The 20,446-nt window shown below is 38.6% G+C and overlaps 1 protein-coding gene across 3 annotated transcripts in view; it reads left to right on the top strand.

Moving 5' to 3' along the window:
- Positions 1–20,446, top strand: part of SMAD9 (SMAD family member 9) — an 81,505-nt gene that overhangs the window by 36,022 nt on the left and 25,037 nt on the right. For all 3 annotated transcript variants that reach the window (XM_081046891.1, XM_081046889.1, XM_081046890.1), the window contains 2 exons: positions 13,919–14,531; positions 19,993–20,250. In XM_081046891.1, the coding sequence (XP_080903017.1) occupies positions 14,120–14,531; positions 19,993–20,250 (670 nt within the window). In that variant the 5' untranslated portion in view covers positions 13,919–14,119. The remainder of the gene's footprint in view (positions 1–13,918; positions 14,532–19,992; positions 20,251–20,446) is intronic.

Here is a 20,446-nt window from a genome sequence, read left to right as displayed (position 1 = left end):
CACTTTTAAAAAGTGGTTTATTGACTGCACCCGTAAAATAATACTGTATTGCTTACCAAAAAGCTGGAACGGTTGTAAAATTCTTAAAGTTTTAAGGATGTTTGGTGTTTTGATGGGCCAAGGGTTTATAAGATAAAGTGTCCCCAAACTAATTTGATTTGTTCCACAGTTCACTAACAGTGGTGTTCTTTAGTGCCTCACGAAAACAAGTAGAAAAATGGCCAGAATACATTTTTAAAGTTAGAATTATATTTTAGAAGTGGAATGTAAAGTGAGGCCTCCTCATTCTACTAAACGAGTCCAGATGATTTCTGACTAAAGAATTAGATACATCTTTAAAAGCAAAATTTGTAAAGTTTGGCAGTTAACTGTAGCAACTGTATTTAGTAAATCAAGTACTTGTTAAGTAATTATTGAACAAAAGGATATTTGTTTTTGAAACAGTTGTACATGTCTTAGATTTTTGTAAGTTAAATCATACTTTTACATTTATTGTGATTCATTTTGTAAGACAAATAATCACTCCCAAATTTACATTATGGTAAACCCAGATTTTCACAGGTCAGAATTGCTGCGATTAAGGACACCTCTAAAATGCCTTCGTTGCGTAGGATCTGGTTTATTCTTTTTGAGGTTGCTAAGGTACAGAAAGTTTGTTTTTTTAAAGGTAACAGTTATTCACCAGTTTATAAACAATTCAGTAAAAATAGATTTCTAAGGATCTTCAATTTGTAATTAATAAGTCATTCATGCTGAAATAGTTGGCCTTGATTCTTATTCTCCTTGAGAATGTAGAATGTTTATTAACACATTAAGATTTACAAATATAGGAGAAAAGAAAGAATTGCACTGTCAGTAATATGATGGTATACATTTCTCTCAAAATGCTCTAATGTAAATAATAAAGTGTGTTAGAAAATTTGGTCTAAATTAAGAATAGGATCTAAGAAACACATAGTCTACTTTGTTGCAACCCTGTTTGGGTCCTACTGTGAGTTAAAGGCCTTTTTTATTTCTATTATATTGTTTCTCTGCTGAGTTCTGGCTATATAATTAAAATTTTAGGACAAGTAAGCTCCTGGTGAATGGGGTGTCTCTGTAAGATGTTCGCTACCTACTGTCTAAGTGGGAATGCAAGACTTATCTTGAGAGTGAAAAAAACGTGGAGCCATATTTGAGAGTAAATCACACTACTTCCTGAATGGACACTCGAAATCCAGTCTTTCTATAGTTTTAACAAGAGCTGAACCAAGATCTCTCAGTACCTCAGAAAGACTAATCATATGGCATTGCTTCAAAATGTGTTGAGGAATAGTAGGGGGAAAAGTCAATCTTTGTTAATAAAAAGTTTATGCAGAAAGAATTTCAAGTATGATGCAGAATGAGTGCTTGGAAAAACAACAGACAAAATATTCCCTACTTTTTTGCCGTTCTTCCCTGTCTTCTATTGTGATCTTTCTGACTCTGGAGGTATTTTTCAGTTGACACAAAGTTCACAAAGTACAGAAGTAACATTACATGTCTTCTACCTTCTTCTCTCCCACCACCATTCCCTTTCCAAAAGCAACTAATGTCAGTTTTTTGTGCACCTTTTCAGAGTTATGAAAGTATTTATCTCCAGCATCTTCATCTAAGCTATTATATTAAAGGGCTCAAAGGGCAAGTGAATCACTTGTTTCTGTAAGGAACGTAAGTACTCTGTATTACTATTTCAGAATTTCTTCTGACTTCGTAACTTCCAAGCACTGAGTGGTATGCTCATCACAAAAAATATTTAGAAGTGTTACTTTTTCACCCACTTGAGGGCACTGCCTACTTAGTAGGAATGTGACCAGCTTACAGTTTGAGTTTATTGCAGTGATATATTTGCGACTCTTATAGATAAGTGCCCAGGTGCCAGTTTGGCTATCCTGCTTTATCCAGCTCTGGTCACCTGTATCATCAAGGAAGAGCCCAGTGGTAAAGGACCCAGGTTTCGGACTGAGCAGTGAGCAATCCTCGTTTTCCAAGAGTAGAGTTACTTTTACTGAAGCTCCTCTGACTGGAACCTTAGAGTGGCTTTGTTGACAGCCATATTGACTGACAGCCATGTGGTCCCTGCAGAAGCTTGCCTTTTGTTTTCTATCCAGTATTTCAGAACATGCTCCCGCTTTCCCACTCTCTCCCTACTTCCCATCTTTTCTTTGCTCCTCAAATCTCTCACTCTCCCTCCCCACAGTCTTACTCAAATTTCTCAAGCTATGATCTTTAAGAGGGAATACTCTCATCTTCCTGTGACCAGATGGACAAAGCTACCTGTATGAGTATCTGCCCTCATTCTCTCCTCTTCCCTTCTGTGGTTGCCCTTCCTCTATCTTTTGCAACATGAATCTTTCCTTTTTACTGATTAATTCATCTTTATCTGTAAGATGCTTTCTAGAAGCCCCCATCTTAAAACAACAAAACTAAACCACGCTCCACTGATCCCCCTTCCACAGCAGCTCCCGCCCCTATTGGTCTCCCATGGTCTCACCTGTACTTTACATACAATGTCTTCTACTTGGGTCTCCCTACGTGTCGCCCATCCCACCCTTTCTCCACAGAAGCAGTCAGTGGGATTATTTAAAGATATGTCAAATCATTTTTGACACATTTTTGACACTTGTTTTTGCTTTTAAAATCCATTCAAAGGCTCCCCTCCACACTTAAAATAAAATCCATTTTCCACATTTTGCCTGCAAGGTCCAGCATGAACTGCCTCCAGCCCACCCCTCCTGCCTCACCTCCAGCTACTCACCTCCTTGCCTCCTTCCTTGGCCATACAGGCTTTTCTTCAGTTACCAAAACGCACCAAATTCTCCTCATCCCTATGCTACCCTCTTAGAACTTTCGCCTGGCATTCTCATTCCACAGCTTCAGAACGGGCTGGCACGTTCTCTTCCTGCTGGCTTAATTGTTACCTCCTCAATGAGTTCTTCACCAGTAGGGCCAAGGAGGTCCTTCACCCCTGCTTCTCTATCCCAATGCCATGTTTGTTTACTGCCTACTACTCCATAGTTTGTTATATTTGCTTGTTTAAGACTCTGAGGGCAAGGACTATGTCTGTTTTGCTCCCCACTAGGTAATACCTGGCACATCGTATGCTTCCTGGTAACTTTGTTGAATGAATGAGTGAATGCTGTCTCCTAAGCGAGGCCTGGCTTTGGTTAATCCGTTCGTTAGAACAGAGAGCCAGTCCTTCCGTTGGGCTGCATGCCCCTTTAGAATCACAACATTTTGGAGATTGAAGAGACGTTGCAGGGCTTCTATCCCGCTTCCTGCCATGTATGTCCCTCCCCGCATCGTCCTGCATTTCCGTATGGCTCAGACCCAGGCTTGAGTTCAGGGGCTCTCTTGCTCTCAGTGTCAGCATGACAGGGAGGCAGCCATTACTGCTGTCTTCTCATCTCCTTTGGGAGCAGGATTATGGCGCAATGGCTGAGGCTGTGGGTCTGGAGCCAGAGAGCTGGGGTCTGAGTCCCGTCACTACCACTTACTAGTTATGTGATCTTGGGCAACTTATTTCACTTCATTGTGCCTCACTTTCCTCACATATAGAGTTAATAACCTCACAGAGTTGTTGCGATGATTCAGTGAGTGAATGCGACTAAAACATTTACCACGGTAATGCTCAATTCATGTTAGCCGTAAGCCTTTCTTATCTCTACTTTGGTTTTCATTATCTCCATTAACTCTAGTCTTAAAAAAACGTTTTATTGTAGTAAAATATACATATCAAAATTTATCATCTTAACCATTTCAAGGATATAGTTCGGTGGTATTAAATACCAGGGGTGCCAAAAAATGTATATACTCTTTAAGAGGTGTTATCTATGTATTACTTTTCGAAGTTGAATTGAATTACGGTAGCAATGTGTAATATGACGTTCACTCAAAAGATGGCGTTAATCAAATGAATTTTAGCGTCATTCATTGTATTACAATTTTAATATGATGTTTTCCTTTCTTAAAATGAGTATACATTTTTTTGGCACCCTCTGTATATTCATAATGTTGTGCAACATCATAATGTTCACAACCAGCCCCACGATCCATCTCTATAGCTTTTTGCATCTTGTAAAACTAAAATACTATACCCATTAAACAGTAACCTACCATCCCCATCCCCAGACCCTTGCAACCAGCGTTCTACTTTCTGTCTCTTTGAATTTGGCTACCCAAGGTAGCTCAAATAAGTGGAATCATACAGCATTTGTCCTTTTGTGACTGGCTTACTTTACTTCTCATAATGTCTTCAGGGTTCGTTCATATTAAAGTAGGTCTCAGAATTTCCTTCCTTTTTAAGGCTGAATAATATCCCATTGTATTTATACAATGTATACATCACGTTTTTTTATCCAGCATTCAGTGATGGACATTTGCATTGTTTCTACCATTTGGCTATTGTGAATAATGCTATGAACAGTGGTGTACAAATATCTGTTCAAGTCTCTGCTTTCAGTTTTTTGGGGGTATGTACCCAGAAGTGGAATTGCTGGATCACACAGAAATTCCATTACTAGTCTTTTGACGAGCCGCCATCCTGCACCATGCTGCTGCACATACAGCAGCTGCTCCATTTTACGTTTCCATCAACAGTGTACAAGGGTTCCAGTTTCTCTACATCCTTGCCAACATCTTTTTATTTTCTGTTTATTTGTTTTTATAGTAGCCATCCTAATAGATGTGAGGCGGTATCTCATTGTAGTTATGATTTGCACTTCCCTAATTATTAGTGATATTGAGCATATTTTCATGTGCTTATTGGTCATTTGTATGTTTTCTTTGGTGAAATGTCTATTCAAGTACTTTGCCCATTTTAAAATCAGGTTGTTTGGTTTTTTGTTATTGAGTTACAGGTCTCCACATATTCTGGATATTAAACCCTTATCAGACATATGATTTGCAAATACATTCTGTGGGTTGTCTTTTTAACTCAGTTATAGTGTATTTTTGTTTTTGTTGTTGTTGTTGGGGAATATTGGTGGACAGTGTGTTTTTCCAGGACCCATCAGCTCCAAGTAAAGTCATTGTTTTCTTTTAAATTTATTGTGATGACAATTGTTAGTAAAATTACATAGATTTCAGGTGTACAATTCTGTATTACATCATCTATAAATCCCATTGTGTGTTCACCACCCAGAGTCAGTTCTCCTTCCATCACCATATATTTGATCCCCCTTACCCTCAACTCCCATCCCCCACCCCCCACACCCTCTGGTAACCACTAAACTATTGTTGGTGTCTGTGAGTCTATGAGTTTTTGTTTCTTATGTTTGTCTTTTTTTTAAAGATTTTATTGGGGAACAGTGTGTACTTCCAGGACTATTTTCCAAGTCAAGTTGTTGTTTTTTCAGTCTTAGTTGTGGAGGCTGCAGCTCAGCTCCAGGTCCAGTTGCTGTTGCTAGTTGCAGGGGGCACAGCCCACCATCCCTTGTGGGACTTGAGGAGTCGAACTGGCAATCTTGTGGTTGATCGCCCACTGGCCTATTTGGGAATCAAACCAGCAGTCTTCGGAGTTAGGAGCATGGAGCTCTAACTGCCTTAGCCACCGGGCTGGCCTAAAGTCATTGTTTTCAATTAGTTGTGGAGGGTACAGCTCACTGGCCTATGTAGGAATCGAACTGATGACCTTGGTGTTATGAGCACTGCCCGCTAGCCCACTGAGCCAACCAGCTGCCCTATAGTGTCTTTTCGTGAGCAAATTTTTAAAAATTTCATGAAGTCCACTTTGTGTATTTTTTTCTTTTATTGCCTGTGCCTTTGTTGTCATGTCTGAAAAATCACTGCCAAATGCAATGTCATGAAGTTTTGCCCTATGTTTTCTTCTAAGAGTTTTATAGTTTTAGGTCTTACATTTAAGTCCTTGATGCATTTTTTAGTTGATTTTTGTATATGGTGTTAGATAAGGGTCCAACTTCGTTCTTTTGCATGTGGATATCCAATTTTCTTAGCACCATTTGTTGAAAAAACTGTCCTCTCCCCCATTGAATGATCTTGGTACCCTGTCAAAAATCATTTGACTATATATATGAGAGTTTATTCCTGGGCTCTCTACTCTATTCCATTGGTCTAGATGTCTGTCTTTATGCCAGGAACACACTGTTTTGACTACTATAGATTGGTAGTAAGTTTTGAAGTCAGGAAGTGTCAGTCCTCCTGCTTTGTTCTTATTTTTCAAGGTTGTTATGGCTATTCAGGGTCTCTTGAGATTCCATATGAATTTTAGGCTGAGTTTTCTATTTCTGTAAAAAGCTTCATGGGGATTTTGGTCAGGATTACACTGAATGTGTAGATCACTTTGGGTATTGACATCTTAACAATATTGTTTTGTAATCCAGCAACATGGGATATGTCTCCATTTATTTATGTCTTATTGCTTTCACCAATGTTCTCTAGTTTTCATTGTAGAAGTCTCTCACCTTTTTGGTTAATTCCTAAATATTTTTGTTTTTTCATGCTATTGTAAATGGTATTGTTTCTGTAATCTCCTTTTCAGATTGTTCATTGTTAATGCCTAGAAATGTAACTGATTTTTGTGTGTTAACTGTGTACTTCTACTTTTCTGACTCTGGTTATTAGTTCTAACAGTGTTTCTTTTTGCATGGACTTATTAGGGTTTTCTACATATAAGATCATATAATCTACAAACAGAGATAACTTCCCTTGTTTCTTTCCAATTTTATGCCTTTCGTTGTATTTCTTGCCTAATTGTTCTGGCTAGAATGTCAGTGTTATGTTGAATATAAGTGGCAAAAGTGGGCATTTTAGCCTCGTTCCTAATCTTAGAGGAAAAGCTTTCAGTATATCACCATGGAATATGATGTTTCCTGTGGATTTTTCACAGATGGCTTTTATTATGTGGTGATAGTTTCCTTTTATTCCTAGTTTATTGAGTGTTTATCTTGAAAGGGTATCGAATGTTGTCAAATGTTTTTTCTGCAATTGAGATGACAATGTGTTTTTTGGATTTTTTCCCCCTTCATTCTGTTAATGTGGTCTATTACATTGATTTTTGTAAGTTGAACCATCTTTATATTCCAGAACAAATCCCAGTTGGTGACGGTGAATAACTTTAATATGCTGCTGAATTCAACTTGTCAGCATTTTCTTGAGTATTTTTATAACAATGTTCATAAGGGATATTGGTCTATAGTTTTCTTACAGTGCTTTTGTTTGGCTTTGATTTCAGGGTAATGCTGGCCTTGTAGAATGAGGTAGGAAATGTTCCCTCTTGTTCAATTCTTTGGAAAAGTTTGAGGATTGGTATCAATTCTTCTTTAAATGTTTGGTAGAATTTCCCTATGGAGCCATCAGGTCGTGGGCTTTTCTTTGTTGGGCGATTTTTGATTACTTATTCAATCTCCTTACTAGTTATAAATCTGTTAAGATATTCTATTTCTTTATTATTAAGTCTTAGTAGGTTTTGTGTTTCTAGGAATTTGTCCATTTTGTCTAGGTTATCCAATGTGTTGGCGTATAGTTGTTCATAGTACTCTCTTACAACCTTTTTATTTCTGTAGAATTGGTGGTAAATTTGCCACCTTCATTTCTGATTTGAGTCATTTGAGTTTTTTTAGTTTGTCTAGCAAAAAGTGTGACACTTTTGTTGATCTTTTCAGAGAACCAACTCTGGGTTTCTCTGATATTTTTTCTGTTCTGTTTTATTTATCTCTGCTCTAATTTTTATTTTTCCTTCCTTCTGATAGCTTTGGGTTTAGTTTGTTCTTTGTTTTCTAGTTATTTACTTGTAAAGTTTAGTTTTTGATTTGAAGTCTTTTTTTTATTTTTTAATGTAAGTGGTTATAGCTATGAATTTCTCCCTTAACACTACTTTTGCTGCATCTCATAAGTTTTGGTATGGTGTATTTTCTTTTTCATTTATCTCCAAGTATTTTTTTGTATTTCTCTTGTCATTTCTTCTGTGATCTATTGCTTGTTTAAGAGTATATTGTTTAATTTCCGCAAATTTGCAAATTGTCCAGTTTTATTGCTGTTGTTGATTTCTAACTTCATCCTGTTGTGATTGGAGAAGATACTTTGTACGAAACCTATCTTTTTAAGTCTATTGAGATTGGGCGGCGGGATGGCTCAGTTGGTTAGAGTGCGAGCTCTTAACAACAAGGCTGCTGGTTCAATTCCCGCATGGGATGGTGAGCTGTGCCCACCCCCCCCCCCCAACTAAAAATTAAAAACAGCGACTGGACTTGGAGCTGAGCTGTGCCCTCCACAACTAGATTGAAGGACAATGACTTGGAGCTGATGGGCCCTGGAGAAACACACTGTTCCCCAATATTTCCCAATAAAAATTTAAAAATATAACTAACTAACTAAATAAATAAATAAATAAATCTATTGAGACTTAAGTTTGTGGCGTAACATATGGTCTACCCCAGAAAATGTCTCATGTGCACTTGAAATGATGTGTGTGCTATTGTTGTTGGGTAAAGTGTTCTGTGTATGTCTATTAGAAATAGTTGTCTCATTGTGTTGTTTAAGTTTTCCATTTTATTACTTGTCATCTGTCTGTTCTATATATTATTGAAAGCGGGATATTGAAGTCTACAATTCTTATGGTAGTGCTGTCTCTCCCTTCACTTCTGTCAATTTTGCTTCATATATGTTTGCCAGTCTGAAGTGCATAAATGTTTATAATTGTTATATATTCTTGCTGTATTGAGGTTTTAATTAACACATAATGTTCTTTATGTGTTGTAACCTTTTTTTGACAGTCTATTTTGTCTGATATTAGTATAATCAGCCTGCTCCTTTTTGGTTGCTGCTTGCATGGAATATCTTTTCCATACTTCCATTTTCAGTCTATTTGTGTCTTTGGCTCTAAAGTGAGCCTCTTGTTGACAGAATATAGTTGGATCATGGGCTTTTACCCAATCTGCCAATCTCTGTCTATCGTTTGGAGAGTTTAATCCTTTTAGGTTTAAAATAATTAATGATAAGGAGGGACTTCTGCCATTTTGGTATTTGTTTTATATGTACCTGATAGCTTTCGTCCCTCATTTCCTGCACTATTGTCTTCTTTTGTTTTCTAGGTGAGGAGACAGATTCCTGGTGCTTTATTCTCTGCCATCTTACCAGAATCCACTGAGTCCAATAACTGATTTAGTCAGTTTTAATAGTCAGCTATTCTTTGGTTTCTTTAGCTTGTTCTCTTTCTCTCTGTCCTTTCTCCTTTTCCTCTTCCTTTTAATTCAGTGAGTTTTTTAAAAAAAATCTTTTGGAGGTAACAGTTTAAGAATTTGAAAAAAAAATCTATGAATTATCTCGCTAGAATAATCCATATATGCATAATCACCCAAAATAAGCAGATAATTCAGAGGTCCATAGATGCCCTGACATCTCACCATGTCCTTCTTGAATGGAGTCCCTATTAAAAGATGCATCTCTGTCATCTTTCTTTGGCACTATGGGCAGAAGATAGCAACCCTGTAACAAGATGCTCACTAGGAGACTGGTGAATGCGAACTGTCCTCTCACAGGTTTGTAGGTAATCTCTGAAGACAGCCAGAAAAGCCTCCTTCCCAGAATATGAAATCATGCTACCATGTTCATCTTTATCCAGCTGCATGCCACTAAACTCATACATGTATGAGGTAGTTATTTATACCTTACAATACAACCTTGTGATTGCTACTCATTTGGAATATGTAGGGATGATAGACCAGTTTAAGCGAGAACAATTTGAATTAATCAAATATGTGTGTGTGTGTGTGTGTGTGTGTGTGTGTGTTTAAGCCTGGTTTCCTTTCAAGAAACCAGTACAGCAATAAAAAATAACACATATGTATGTATATGCCAGTAGTGATAATAACTGTCAACTATTTTCTAGATGGACATTCTTTCTTCGGGATCTCTTTTTACACTTTAAAAACACTTATTATTGTCATATTAATTACTGGTGTACAAAAGTGTTGCAAAAGTCAAGGAAACAATCTGGTCCTTTAAGGGAATTAAGTGTTAGTTTGGCAAGTGTTCCTTTCAAATTCTAAATTTGGTTAGTAAACTACGTTTTATAGAGGCAATTGTAGCATTAACAGCAGCTGAGAGAGTCATGCAATCCCATGTGGCAGGTACAGCCAACAACCATGAGTCATGGAACCATTGCCCAGACAGTGAAGCTGTCACAGTGAAGCTCAGCCCCTCTTGATCTACAGATGAGGAAATAAGGTGGCCCAGAGAGATCACATGACTTGCTAAAGATCACACAGTTGATCTGTAACAGGGATTCATACTTTTATTATAAAAGTGAGAATTTAACCATAAAAGATTATCAGAAAATTCTCCTAGTCCACCAAGTTAGTTTATTTTTTAACTGATTTAAATCCCTCCAAGTACAGCGCAGTTGTCATTCAGGAATTCTCCCAGAACCCCCTGCATTGGCTGAGGACTCCTCCTAGACCGCCTGCATCTCTCGTCCATAGCTCTTGCTATGTATTTTGTTTCATTCTATTTTTGTACTTTATAGGAATGGAGTAACTACAAGCAATATCAAGATCCCCTCCTATTTTTGCTACAGTTGATTTTTAATGATCTCTGAGAGTGCTCTTTTTTAAATATTATGGTGAGCCTGGGCAGTGGTGTTTTCAGGATGTCATGGTAGGTTAAAGCATATAGTCTATGGGCGTTTAACTTATCTGACAGTGGAAAGCTGTCTGAGCCAGGTTGATACTACTGAACAAACTTGGGCGGGGTGGGGCCTGCACAGTTGATGTCAGAGTGATGGCCAGCTGGAGGTGAACAAAGCACCCTTTGTTCTAGTAGCTAAAACATTATAGGAATGAGAATGGAATCACCTTTATGAACCTTAAACTGCACCGTAGGACAAATAGGGACTACTAACATACACAAGAACCTGAAACCTTAGTGATAGTGAGATTCCGTCTTTGATTCATTTATTTTTCACATTTACTTTCTCTATTTAAACTATTATCAAACCTACAAACCAGAGTAGAGAATAATATTCTGAACATCTGTGTACCCACCAGTCATCTTTATTGTTATTTTCTATTCTCTTCTTTCCCTGCCTAGAGGCCACTATTAAGAATTTGGTGTTTGTTACTCTGAGATTCTACATTTCACTCCTTGGGGCCTCCCTCCTGTGTATGGGAACAAGAGCTGTGTCTTGTGACAATAAAATCATAGTTTTGGAGCCATTGTGAAACGTACAAAGATTTGAAATGTGGCAGTGAGATCAGACTGCAGAGCCAAAGTTTCTCAAACCTTGGATTCTTGACTACAGTTGATCTTGAGTAAAATGGGTTTGAATTGTGCAGGTCCACATATCCACGGACTTTTTTCAATAAACACCTGTACTGTTTTCAGTCTGCAGTTGGAAGTTCTCTGATGCATAAGGCCAACCATATGTATTGATTTATGCCATTTTTTAATGTAGGGGACTTGATCATTGGTGGATTTTGGTATCCGTGTGGGGGTTGGAATGTCTTGGAACCAATTGCCCGTGGATACAGAAGGTTATTAAGTTTTTAGGAATCAAGATTTGTTTACAGATTTTTTTGACTGGGGATGGGGGTTGGTGCCCCTGATTCCTTTGTTGTTCAAAGGAAAACTGTAGTCAGGATTTCTTCACGGGACAAAGAGGGATGGCGGCCTCTGAAAGTCACTCATCGAGGTGAACCTCAAACAGACACAGTTTGAGGAACTGTATGGGTTAGGGTAGTGCTTTTCAAACTTTTTTGGGTTGTAACTCCTACACATGACCTTGACACATGCACATGTATACACACACAGAATATATAACTTCCGAATAAAAAATTTTAATGAAATAATAGTTATTCTTTCTTTGTTACCTACACTGGCATATAGTGTATTTTGTTATTTTTACAAAAGTATTGTCTTCCGATAAATCAATTTGCATAGGTATGAAGCAACAACAATAAACTCTAGTTTAGAGAACTGTTCTTTGTTTCATGGAGCCAAAGTTTTTAAAAGGTATATTTAGTTTAACATTGCTGAACATTTTTGTAAAAAGCCCTTTTCTACCACGGATCTAAGCTTGAAGATTTATGCTACAATTTACTAATAACAAATCCCATGGAAAACTAAGCAGAATTCAAAGCGCTGTTGTAATTTAGATGATTCTGTGTCATGCTACTTCTCCTCCTTAAGGCTCCCAACCCTCTGCAACCATTGCTTTGAGGCAGCCTGTCTAGATTAAGTAAACAGAACTTGAACACAGTGACTTAGCTATACTTTATTAATTTGTGGTTGTTAAGCCACAAGATCAACCTTTCCAAATAAAACTGAGTGTAAGTCTAACTGCCAAGTAAAAAAGAGCAGCTATCAAACCCTCAACTCTCCTTTTCACCATAGTTTACCTCTAGATAATGCTAAATAAAATGATGTGTTGCTTCATATGTATTAAATGTCATCCATTTTTGTGTACCCAGGCTGCCCTCCTCCTCACATCAGGGGCCTGGTTGTGATCACTGTGCCAGGGGTGCATATAACACCTTTGTTCAAAGACGTTTATATAATTGGACTCAGAAAGATACAGTTTTTGCCTCTAGGAAAGTGTAGGAGAAAATTATATTTAATGCATATTAAACAAGTAGTTAGAGATTATGAGCTAGATTGATTGCAAGATATGAAAATGAGTCAGCTTGCTTCAAAATGTTATCAACAGACACTTTAAACATTTAGAAGGTAGCTGGTTTCTATTTTCACAGAAGAGGAAGTGCAGTTCTACCTGAGGAAATTTAAATGGGACTGTTGAATAATTAAGAAAGAATGTTTCTTTGGGACGAGAGGGCAAAGAGTTCAGTGGATTTTCAGGCAGAATAACAAATGTGACAGCAGTGCTTTCGGTGCACTCATTCATGTATGTGACTTTGTGTAACTTCTACAAAAGCAGTTTTTAAACTTTGGTCTTACGACCTCTTCCCACTTTTAAGAATTACTGAGCACTCTGAAGAACCTTTGCTTATGTGGCTTATAGCTATCAATTTTTATGTTTTTAGGAACTAAAACTGAAAAATTTTAAAATATTTCTTGATTTATTAAAAGATAATAATAAACACATTATGTACTAACAGGAACATATTTTTTATTTAAAAAGCTGTATTTTTCAAAAAATTCAGTGAGAAGAGTTATTGTTTTCTGTCTTTGCAAATTTCTTTGATGCCTGGTTTGATAGATGGCACTTGGATTCTCATACTCACTCCTGTGTACAATCTGTTGTGAAATGTTGTTGAGTTCAAGTACATGAGGAAAATCTAGCACATACAGATATGTAGTTGAGAAAGAGAAGAACTTGCAGCCACCATGAAAGGGACTCCAGGATTCCAGGGGTCCTTGGGTCACACATTGAGAACCGCTGTCCTATAAAGTAGTTTGGAAGAACATCTGAGTGGTGAGATCATTAGTGATCCTAATTATTTTTCATTTGTATGTATTTTCTACAATGAAGATGGATTACTTACGCAAATTATAAATGAGAGAGGAAGAAGCATGAGTATGTTGAGGAAAGATTTTGGAGGCCTTAGAAACAGAGGCAGAGAAATTTGTATTTGGGAAACCAAGGAGACACTGTAATTTCTTAAATAGGAGAAGGACCTGTTAAAAGTTGTATTTGGGAGTAAATGGATTAGAATTGGAAGAGAGAAGCTACTTTAGAGGTTGTTGCAGTAATCTAGGTTAGTAGAGAGGTGGGCCATACCTCAGATATTAGTGGAAATGGAAAGTCTCAAAATCTGAAAGAAATTTTGAAAGCAGAAACACTAAGACTTGGGTCTAGGGAAAAAAGGAGAGGGAAGAGTATTCAAGTCTAAAACACTTGAAGAATATTTTCTCCCTTACTTTCAACTGTAACCTTTTCTGAAAATTATCCTGAGTAAGCTGATTGAAGTTTTGTCTTGTGTTTCAGAGCTGGCCAGTCCATTCCAGGGCTTAGGAGACAGTCAGCACGCTTCCCACCCTAAGACAGTCACGGTTACTACCAGAAGAAAAGGGGGACCTATGACATCCCTGGAGAGTTACCTGCTGCTCATTTCCCATTAGCCCTGCAGGCAGTGAAGGGCTGTCTGTCCAGTCGCTGTGTGCAGTGGACGCCTGCTGTCCACCTCTTATGCACTCCAGCACCCCCATCAGCTCCCTCTTCTCCTTCACCAGCCCGGCAGTGAAGAGACTGCTAGGCTGGAAGCAAGGAGATGAAGAGGAAAAGTGGGCGGAGAAGGCAGTAGACTCTCTAGTGAAGAAGCTAAAGAAGAAGAAAGGAGCCATGGACGAGCTGGAGAGGGCCCTCAGCTGTCCAGGACAGCCCAGCAAATGTGTTACGATTCCCCGGTCCCTGGACGGGCGGCTGCAGGTATCCCACCGCAAGGGTTTGCCTCATGTTATTTATTGCCGAGTGTGGCGTTGGCCTGACCTCCAGTCTCACCATGAGTTGAAGCCCCTGGAATGCTGTGAGTTCCCCTTCGGCTCCAAGCAGAAAGAGGTGTGCATTAACCCCTACCACTACCGCCGGGTGGAGACACCAGGTGAGTTTTCTTCGCGATATCACGGTTTATTGTAAAAGTTAACGAGATATGTCCCAGTTGATGGAGAGCGATGGGGTACAAGCAAGACAAGCGTGCTTCCCCAGAGAGACGGGGGTGGGAAGGGGAGGTTCAATTTTTAGGGACTAATCCCAAATTCTATATTCGGAAAAATCTAGAAAGAAGAATTTTCATTTCAGTATACTTGCAAGGTCTGTGTGATTTTTGAAAACTTCAGTTTTATTTTGATGTGTTTTGGAGTCATCATCATCATGTTTTTCCAGTTCTGGGGCCTTAGAAGGTCTTAATGTGGTCTCATATGATTAACTGTAAACAGTCAACATCCTCCTCCCTGACTCCTCTCCCTCAACTCAACTGAACTGAGCTGAACTAAAATAGACAAGGTTTCTTGGCTGTCACTCTCCCCAAGCTCCAGTAAGTGGAGGCATCTCATTTTTGGGTCTGAAAACAGCCAGTGAAAGAGTTGCTGAAATCCTCCGAGGACTGAAAGCAATGGAGGTTGGAGGACAATTGGTAGTTGTTCTTCAGTGTGGCTCTAAATCTAGGAAAGTAATGTCCTAAAACTCTTCACATTCCCAGATACATATGCATGTGCAGACATACATACAGTTCCCCCAGCCTCTCCTTTTGGAGAAGTCTGGTATTGATCTTCATTCCTTCACACTGGCTGTATGTAGCAGTTTGATTGCATTTCCCTTTGGATGGCGTTTTGCCGTGGCTGTAGGGATACAGTTGTTATGGGAGCTTCCCAGGTTGGCCATCAGCCTCATTCCAGGAGACCTAAGGGCCAACCGGAGCTAGGGAAACGGCCACGTCCATTAAGACGGTTCTAAGGAGACGGCTGTGGTACGAGTGCAGCCTGCCGCGGGGTTCCAGGCTTCAGTTAACCTTCCAGCAGGGCTTCGTGCCTGCCTATGACAGGCTTAGCGGGGCAACTTTTCAGGCTCCCATCTAGCCATCATGTTGTAAAGCTGTTGTCTAGGAAGTCACCTGCCTGAGTGTGAGTGCCTCTCAGTTACTTCATCCTGGGATTGAGTCCCTGTGCGAAACTGTGATGAGAAAGCCCCACTCTCCTGGTGTATCTGATGCATTTTTCCCAGATAGTGTAGGTCTTTGCTTTCTTCCCTTCTTTCCTGCTTCTCTCCGGGCAGTCTTTCATACTTAAAAAAAAGAAAAAAGTCTTTAGTGTCTGAGTTTATGACAGAAACGACTTCATTCTTTTTTTGTTGTAAAGATTTGAGTTCTATTAAGCATTCAAAAAAAATACACCCAATGAAAAAAATGTTCATTAAGAAATCACATCTCTCTTCCTGAGTAGTATTGTGGTAAAAAGTATCTTGTAAAATGTATCTGAGTTTCCCTTTGAACACCTGAAAACCTAATTTTAAAGGATTATTTGATATTTTAGTTTTTCATACTATGTAAATTCTTTTAGGAATGATAGTGTAAATGTTTTTATGTTTGGCAGGTAGATTTCATATCCTTATATTTTAGGTTTGGGTTCCCAAAATGAAAGGTGGGTAAAGATTGTATTTTTAAGATAATATTTAAGCCACACAGGTGTTTAAATTCGTAACTTGACTTTTTTTTATAGAAAAATGAATTTTATGTGTAACTTTTTTGGCCATATTTAAAGTAAATACCAGGGATGCCCCCAAAAATGTATACATATGACTTGTATTCATCTTTAGTTATTGGCATATATTGAGTATTAAAATTTTAATAAGGTCTTCCTTTCTTAAAAATGTTCATACATTTTTTGGCACCCTCTGTATTTTAAGAACAATGAAGACGTCAATGTTAAGCAAGTCTGCTGGGCCCCCAGTTATTATAAGCTTATGTTTTTTGCCTGTGAAATCTCTCACGTTTTGACCTCGCATTTTAGGAACATGGAAGCGGCATACTGATTTTCTTTTTACTCACAACCACTTAAATAATATATTTCAGTCCTTCTCAAACTATCTGTGAAGGACAAGCTTTATTTTTTAAATCTCCAATCCTTCAAAAATTGATACTTTTACTAGGCAAATGAAATTTTAAAAAGACTTAACAAAATGCGTTTCTTTTTTTGTTATTCATTTCAACAGATATAAAAAATCACTCTGTCAAATTTCTGTTAAAGTTTCTAACCATTAATTCTCAGTTTCAATACTTGTACTGTCACAGACTGGTACCCAACAGTTGGTGAAGTGTTACCTGTCTTCAGGCCACTCTGTGTGGTACAGGTCTGGTAGAAGCTGTACACAAATGTTTTCGTGGCACATAATGGTTTCACTCCACGTGACTGAAGGTGATATCAGGAGTGTAATTTCTCATTTATGCAGAATCCTCATATTCTATCAAAACCACATGATATTTGAAAAATACAGCTCTGTATTTCAGAGCTCTGTCTTTCATTCACACATATATGCAGTAACTCCTTCCACTATTTTCCCCTATGTAACACTTATCTATTAAGGTAGTGTGGTATTTAAAAGGAGACATACAAATGAATAAATGTCTGTAAGCAGCAGGTGAGATGTGGAAACAGAATTTAGTAATTAGGGGTAGTTACTCCTATAGGTTAAACGCCTGTGTCCTCCCAAAATACATGTGTTGAAACCCTAATGCCTAAGGTGATGTTATTAGCAGGCGGGGCCTTTGGGAGGTAATTAGGTCATTAGGACAGACCCTCATGAATGGGATTATTGCCCTTACAAAGAGACCCCAGAGGGCTGCCTGGCCCATCCACCATCCATCGTCCACCATGTGAGGACACAATGAGAAGATGGGAATCTGCAACTCGGAAGAGGGCTCTCACCAAAACCCCACCATGCAGCACCCTCACCTCAGGCTTCCCAGCATCCAGGACTGTGAGAAACACATTCCTGTTGTTTATAAGCTACCCAATCTCAGGTGTTTCTGTTATGGCAGCCCAAATGGACTGAGACAGCTACGTTTCGAGCAAAAGGATTTAAAAATATGATCAGTGCAGATCTAAGGTAACTGAGTCAGTCTGGCCAAACTACTACCAGGAAGATACCATCAGTTTTCTTTACAAATATTCATTGCCTTTGGTTTTACCCAGATGGTAAAAACATATTATCAAGATCTTTGTCTCAATAACGAAAAACATATTCTTTCCCTTCTTTGGTGCCTCAGTTCTGCAGAATGCAGAAGAAATAGAAGTCTGCATTCAGGAGGGTGTGCGGCGTCATGTTTATCAATGGTAGGAATACACTGTAGACATCTCATATTAAAACTGAAGTCACAGAGAGTATTCAAATTCCTGTTCATCCAAAAAAAGGAAAATGATTGCTTATTTGAACTTTATTAACATTGTGATGAAGTGTTATTGAAAAGAAGCCATGTATCATTTATAGTCAGCCCCTCACTTTCAGACTATTCATGAGGCAACTCATCTTTTTATTCCTGCACATTCATAGGATACATAAAAGGAAATTCAGAGGCTTATTGTCCAGGTCATTTTTGCATGGCGATGTTGAATGTTTATTCTCTAATGTCATAGGCAGTATACACAGATACTGACTTTTAAAAGAGGAAGAAATCATTTGTTTCTCTGCTACTCTCCCTTGTTTGAAACTTTTCATTTACCTGTTTGAGTTTATTTTCTACATGTAGAACTGAAAATTATTGCTTGTTAAGAAAGAGATAAATATATTATGGTAGGTAAATGGTAGACTTTGTGGTTGATATTATTGTTGTCTGTTTACTTCACAACTTTTTATGAAATTTTTTTATCAGTACTTGCATGTGTTAAGAAATCAATAATGTGATTGAAAACAAGAGCTACCTTATCCATCTCCAGGAACAACCTCTTTTAATCATTCTTGCTTTGTTCTTGTCCTAGTTCCCTTTATTATTGCTAAAAATCATGGAGGTAACTCTAGATAATTTGCTTATACATCTGTTTCCAAATTTATATCACCTTTAGATAATTTCATTGATTCTCTAACATAAAAGATAAGGATTTAGCTAATGTATATTGCTTTTTTCCTCTTCTCAAACCTTAATATTTGTATTTTGGTTTATAGTTTATATTATTTTTTGGCAATTCTGTTGGTCTTCATTGTGGGATTTGGGGATAAGAATTATTTTCCCTTAGAAGAGCGCTGGTCCATTGCATTCTAGCTTCCAGCATTGGTGATGGAAAGTCGTAAGTCTGTTCGATTCTCATTTCTTTGTAGGTGACTTTGAGGTGATCTGCTGGGAGCCTTTAGAATATTCCAGCTGTCCTGATGTTTGAAATTCAAGATGGTATGACTAGGTTTGGATCTTCTTTCATTAATTGGACTGTGCACTCTGGCTCTCTTCAATCTGATGACATAGGTCCTTCTACAGTTCTGGGAAATATTCTTCAGCTGTTTCTTTGATCTCGTCCTCCTCTTTTCTCTGCATCTCTGTCTGCACTTACGTGGGTTATAGGTTGCACCTCAACAACACTTATGGAATACCTTCTTTCTGCCAGGCATTGTGACACATTAGAAGACAACAGAAGCTATGAATGCCTGGACAATGCTTGACCTTGAGAAGTGCATCCATTCCTAAGTTTTTGTACAGAATTATGATCGAGAAAACTCATGTTGTTTTTAAACTGTGAAACCCAGAAGGAACATAATAAAATGAACAGGCTTTATTTATATGTTCTCTATTGCTGCTTACCTTTTATTCACTTTTATTATTCCTCACTGTTTATCTTTTACTTAATAACCTTTAGTTGCCTTTAAATCTTTCTGGTAAAGACAGGTAGAATGTTTTTGCTTTTTTTTTTTTTTTTTTTTTAAGGAGGGCGCAGCTCACAGTGGCCCATGCGGGAATTAAATCAGCAACCTTGGTGTTATCAGCACCACGCTCTAACCAACTGAGCTAACCGGCCACCCCAAAGAATGTTTTTGCTTTAGCAATACTACTGAGCCAAAAATTTAGTTTGGTCATCTAAATAATTCATCATGGTCTCTGAAGGAAAAATATTTTGGGCATCACTTAGTGTTTTATTGAAACCTATTTTGCCTTTAAAAAAAACCTAAACACTTTATTGGCAGAATCAAAGGAAGACGTGAGCAATTAGGTCATCTGAAAGGTATAGGGCAGCTCTGGTAATTTTTGTGGTAGGAATGAATAGGCACTTTCTCATTAGAGTGCTGACATCAGAATGATTCTCCTTTAAGTTTTTTGTTAATTGTGACATTCTGCTTAAGATTCAGGCTGCAAGGACAGAAAACATTGTCTTAGCTTCATTCACAAGCTCACTTTTTGGGAAGAGATGGTAAGACCTTAACTGACCATTTCACAATCAGCGCAAAGAATGGTGAAGCTGCCCGTCCCAAAGGAAAAAGGGAGTTTTATCATCGAAAACGGACAAACAAAAACCAGCAAGTTTCCACTGTTTTGTGCCGACGAACCAACATTCACAGCTAACCTGCTCTTCTCTTTCTCGTCCTAGTGCTGCCGCCTGTACTGGTGCCAAGACACAGCGAATATAACCCCCAGCTCAGCCTTCTGGCCAAGTTCCGTAGTGCCTCCCTCCACAGTGAGCCACTCATGCCGCACAACGCCACCTACCCTGATTCTTTCCAGCAGCCTCCGTGCTCTGCATTCCCTCCCTCACCAGGGCAAGCGTTCCCGCAGTCCCCATGCACAGCCAGCTACCCTCACTCCCCAGGAAGCCCTTCTGCGCCAGAGAGCCCTTATCAGCACTCAGGTCAGTACGAGCTGCCGGTCCACGTGGAATACAGCACAGTTATCTATGGTGTGACCATCATGATTATAAACACTGTACCTTACGTTCATACAGGGCTTTAGAGTTCACGTGGCAAGCTCCTGTGGGCCCCTGGACCCAGCCCAGCCTGAGATGAACAGGGCTATGCCCACTCTGGAGCCGTGCTCTGGAGCTCCAT

This window comes from Rhinolophus hipposideros (genome assembly GCF_964194185.1).
Source record: "Rhinolophus hipposideros genome assembly, chromosome: 4".
NCBI lineage: Eukaryota > Metazoa > Chordata > Mammalia > Chiroptera > Rhinolophidae > Rhinolophus > Rhinolophus hipposideros.
Note: the sequence above shows the minus strand (reverse complement) of the source record. Positions and strands in the feature narration are given on the sequence as shown.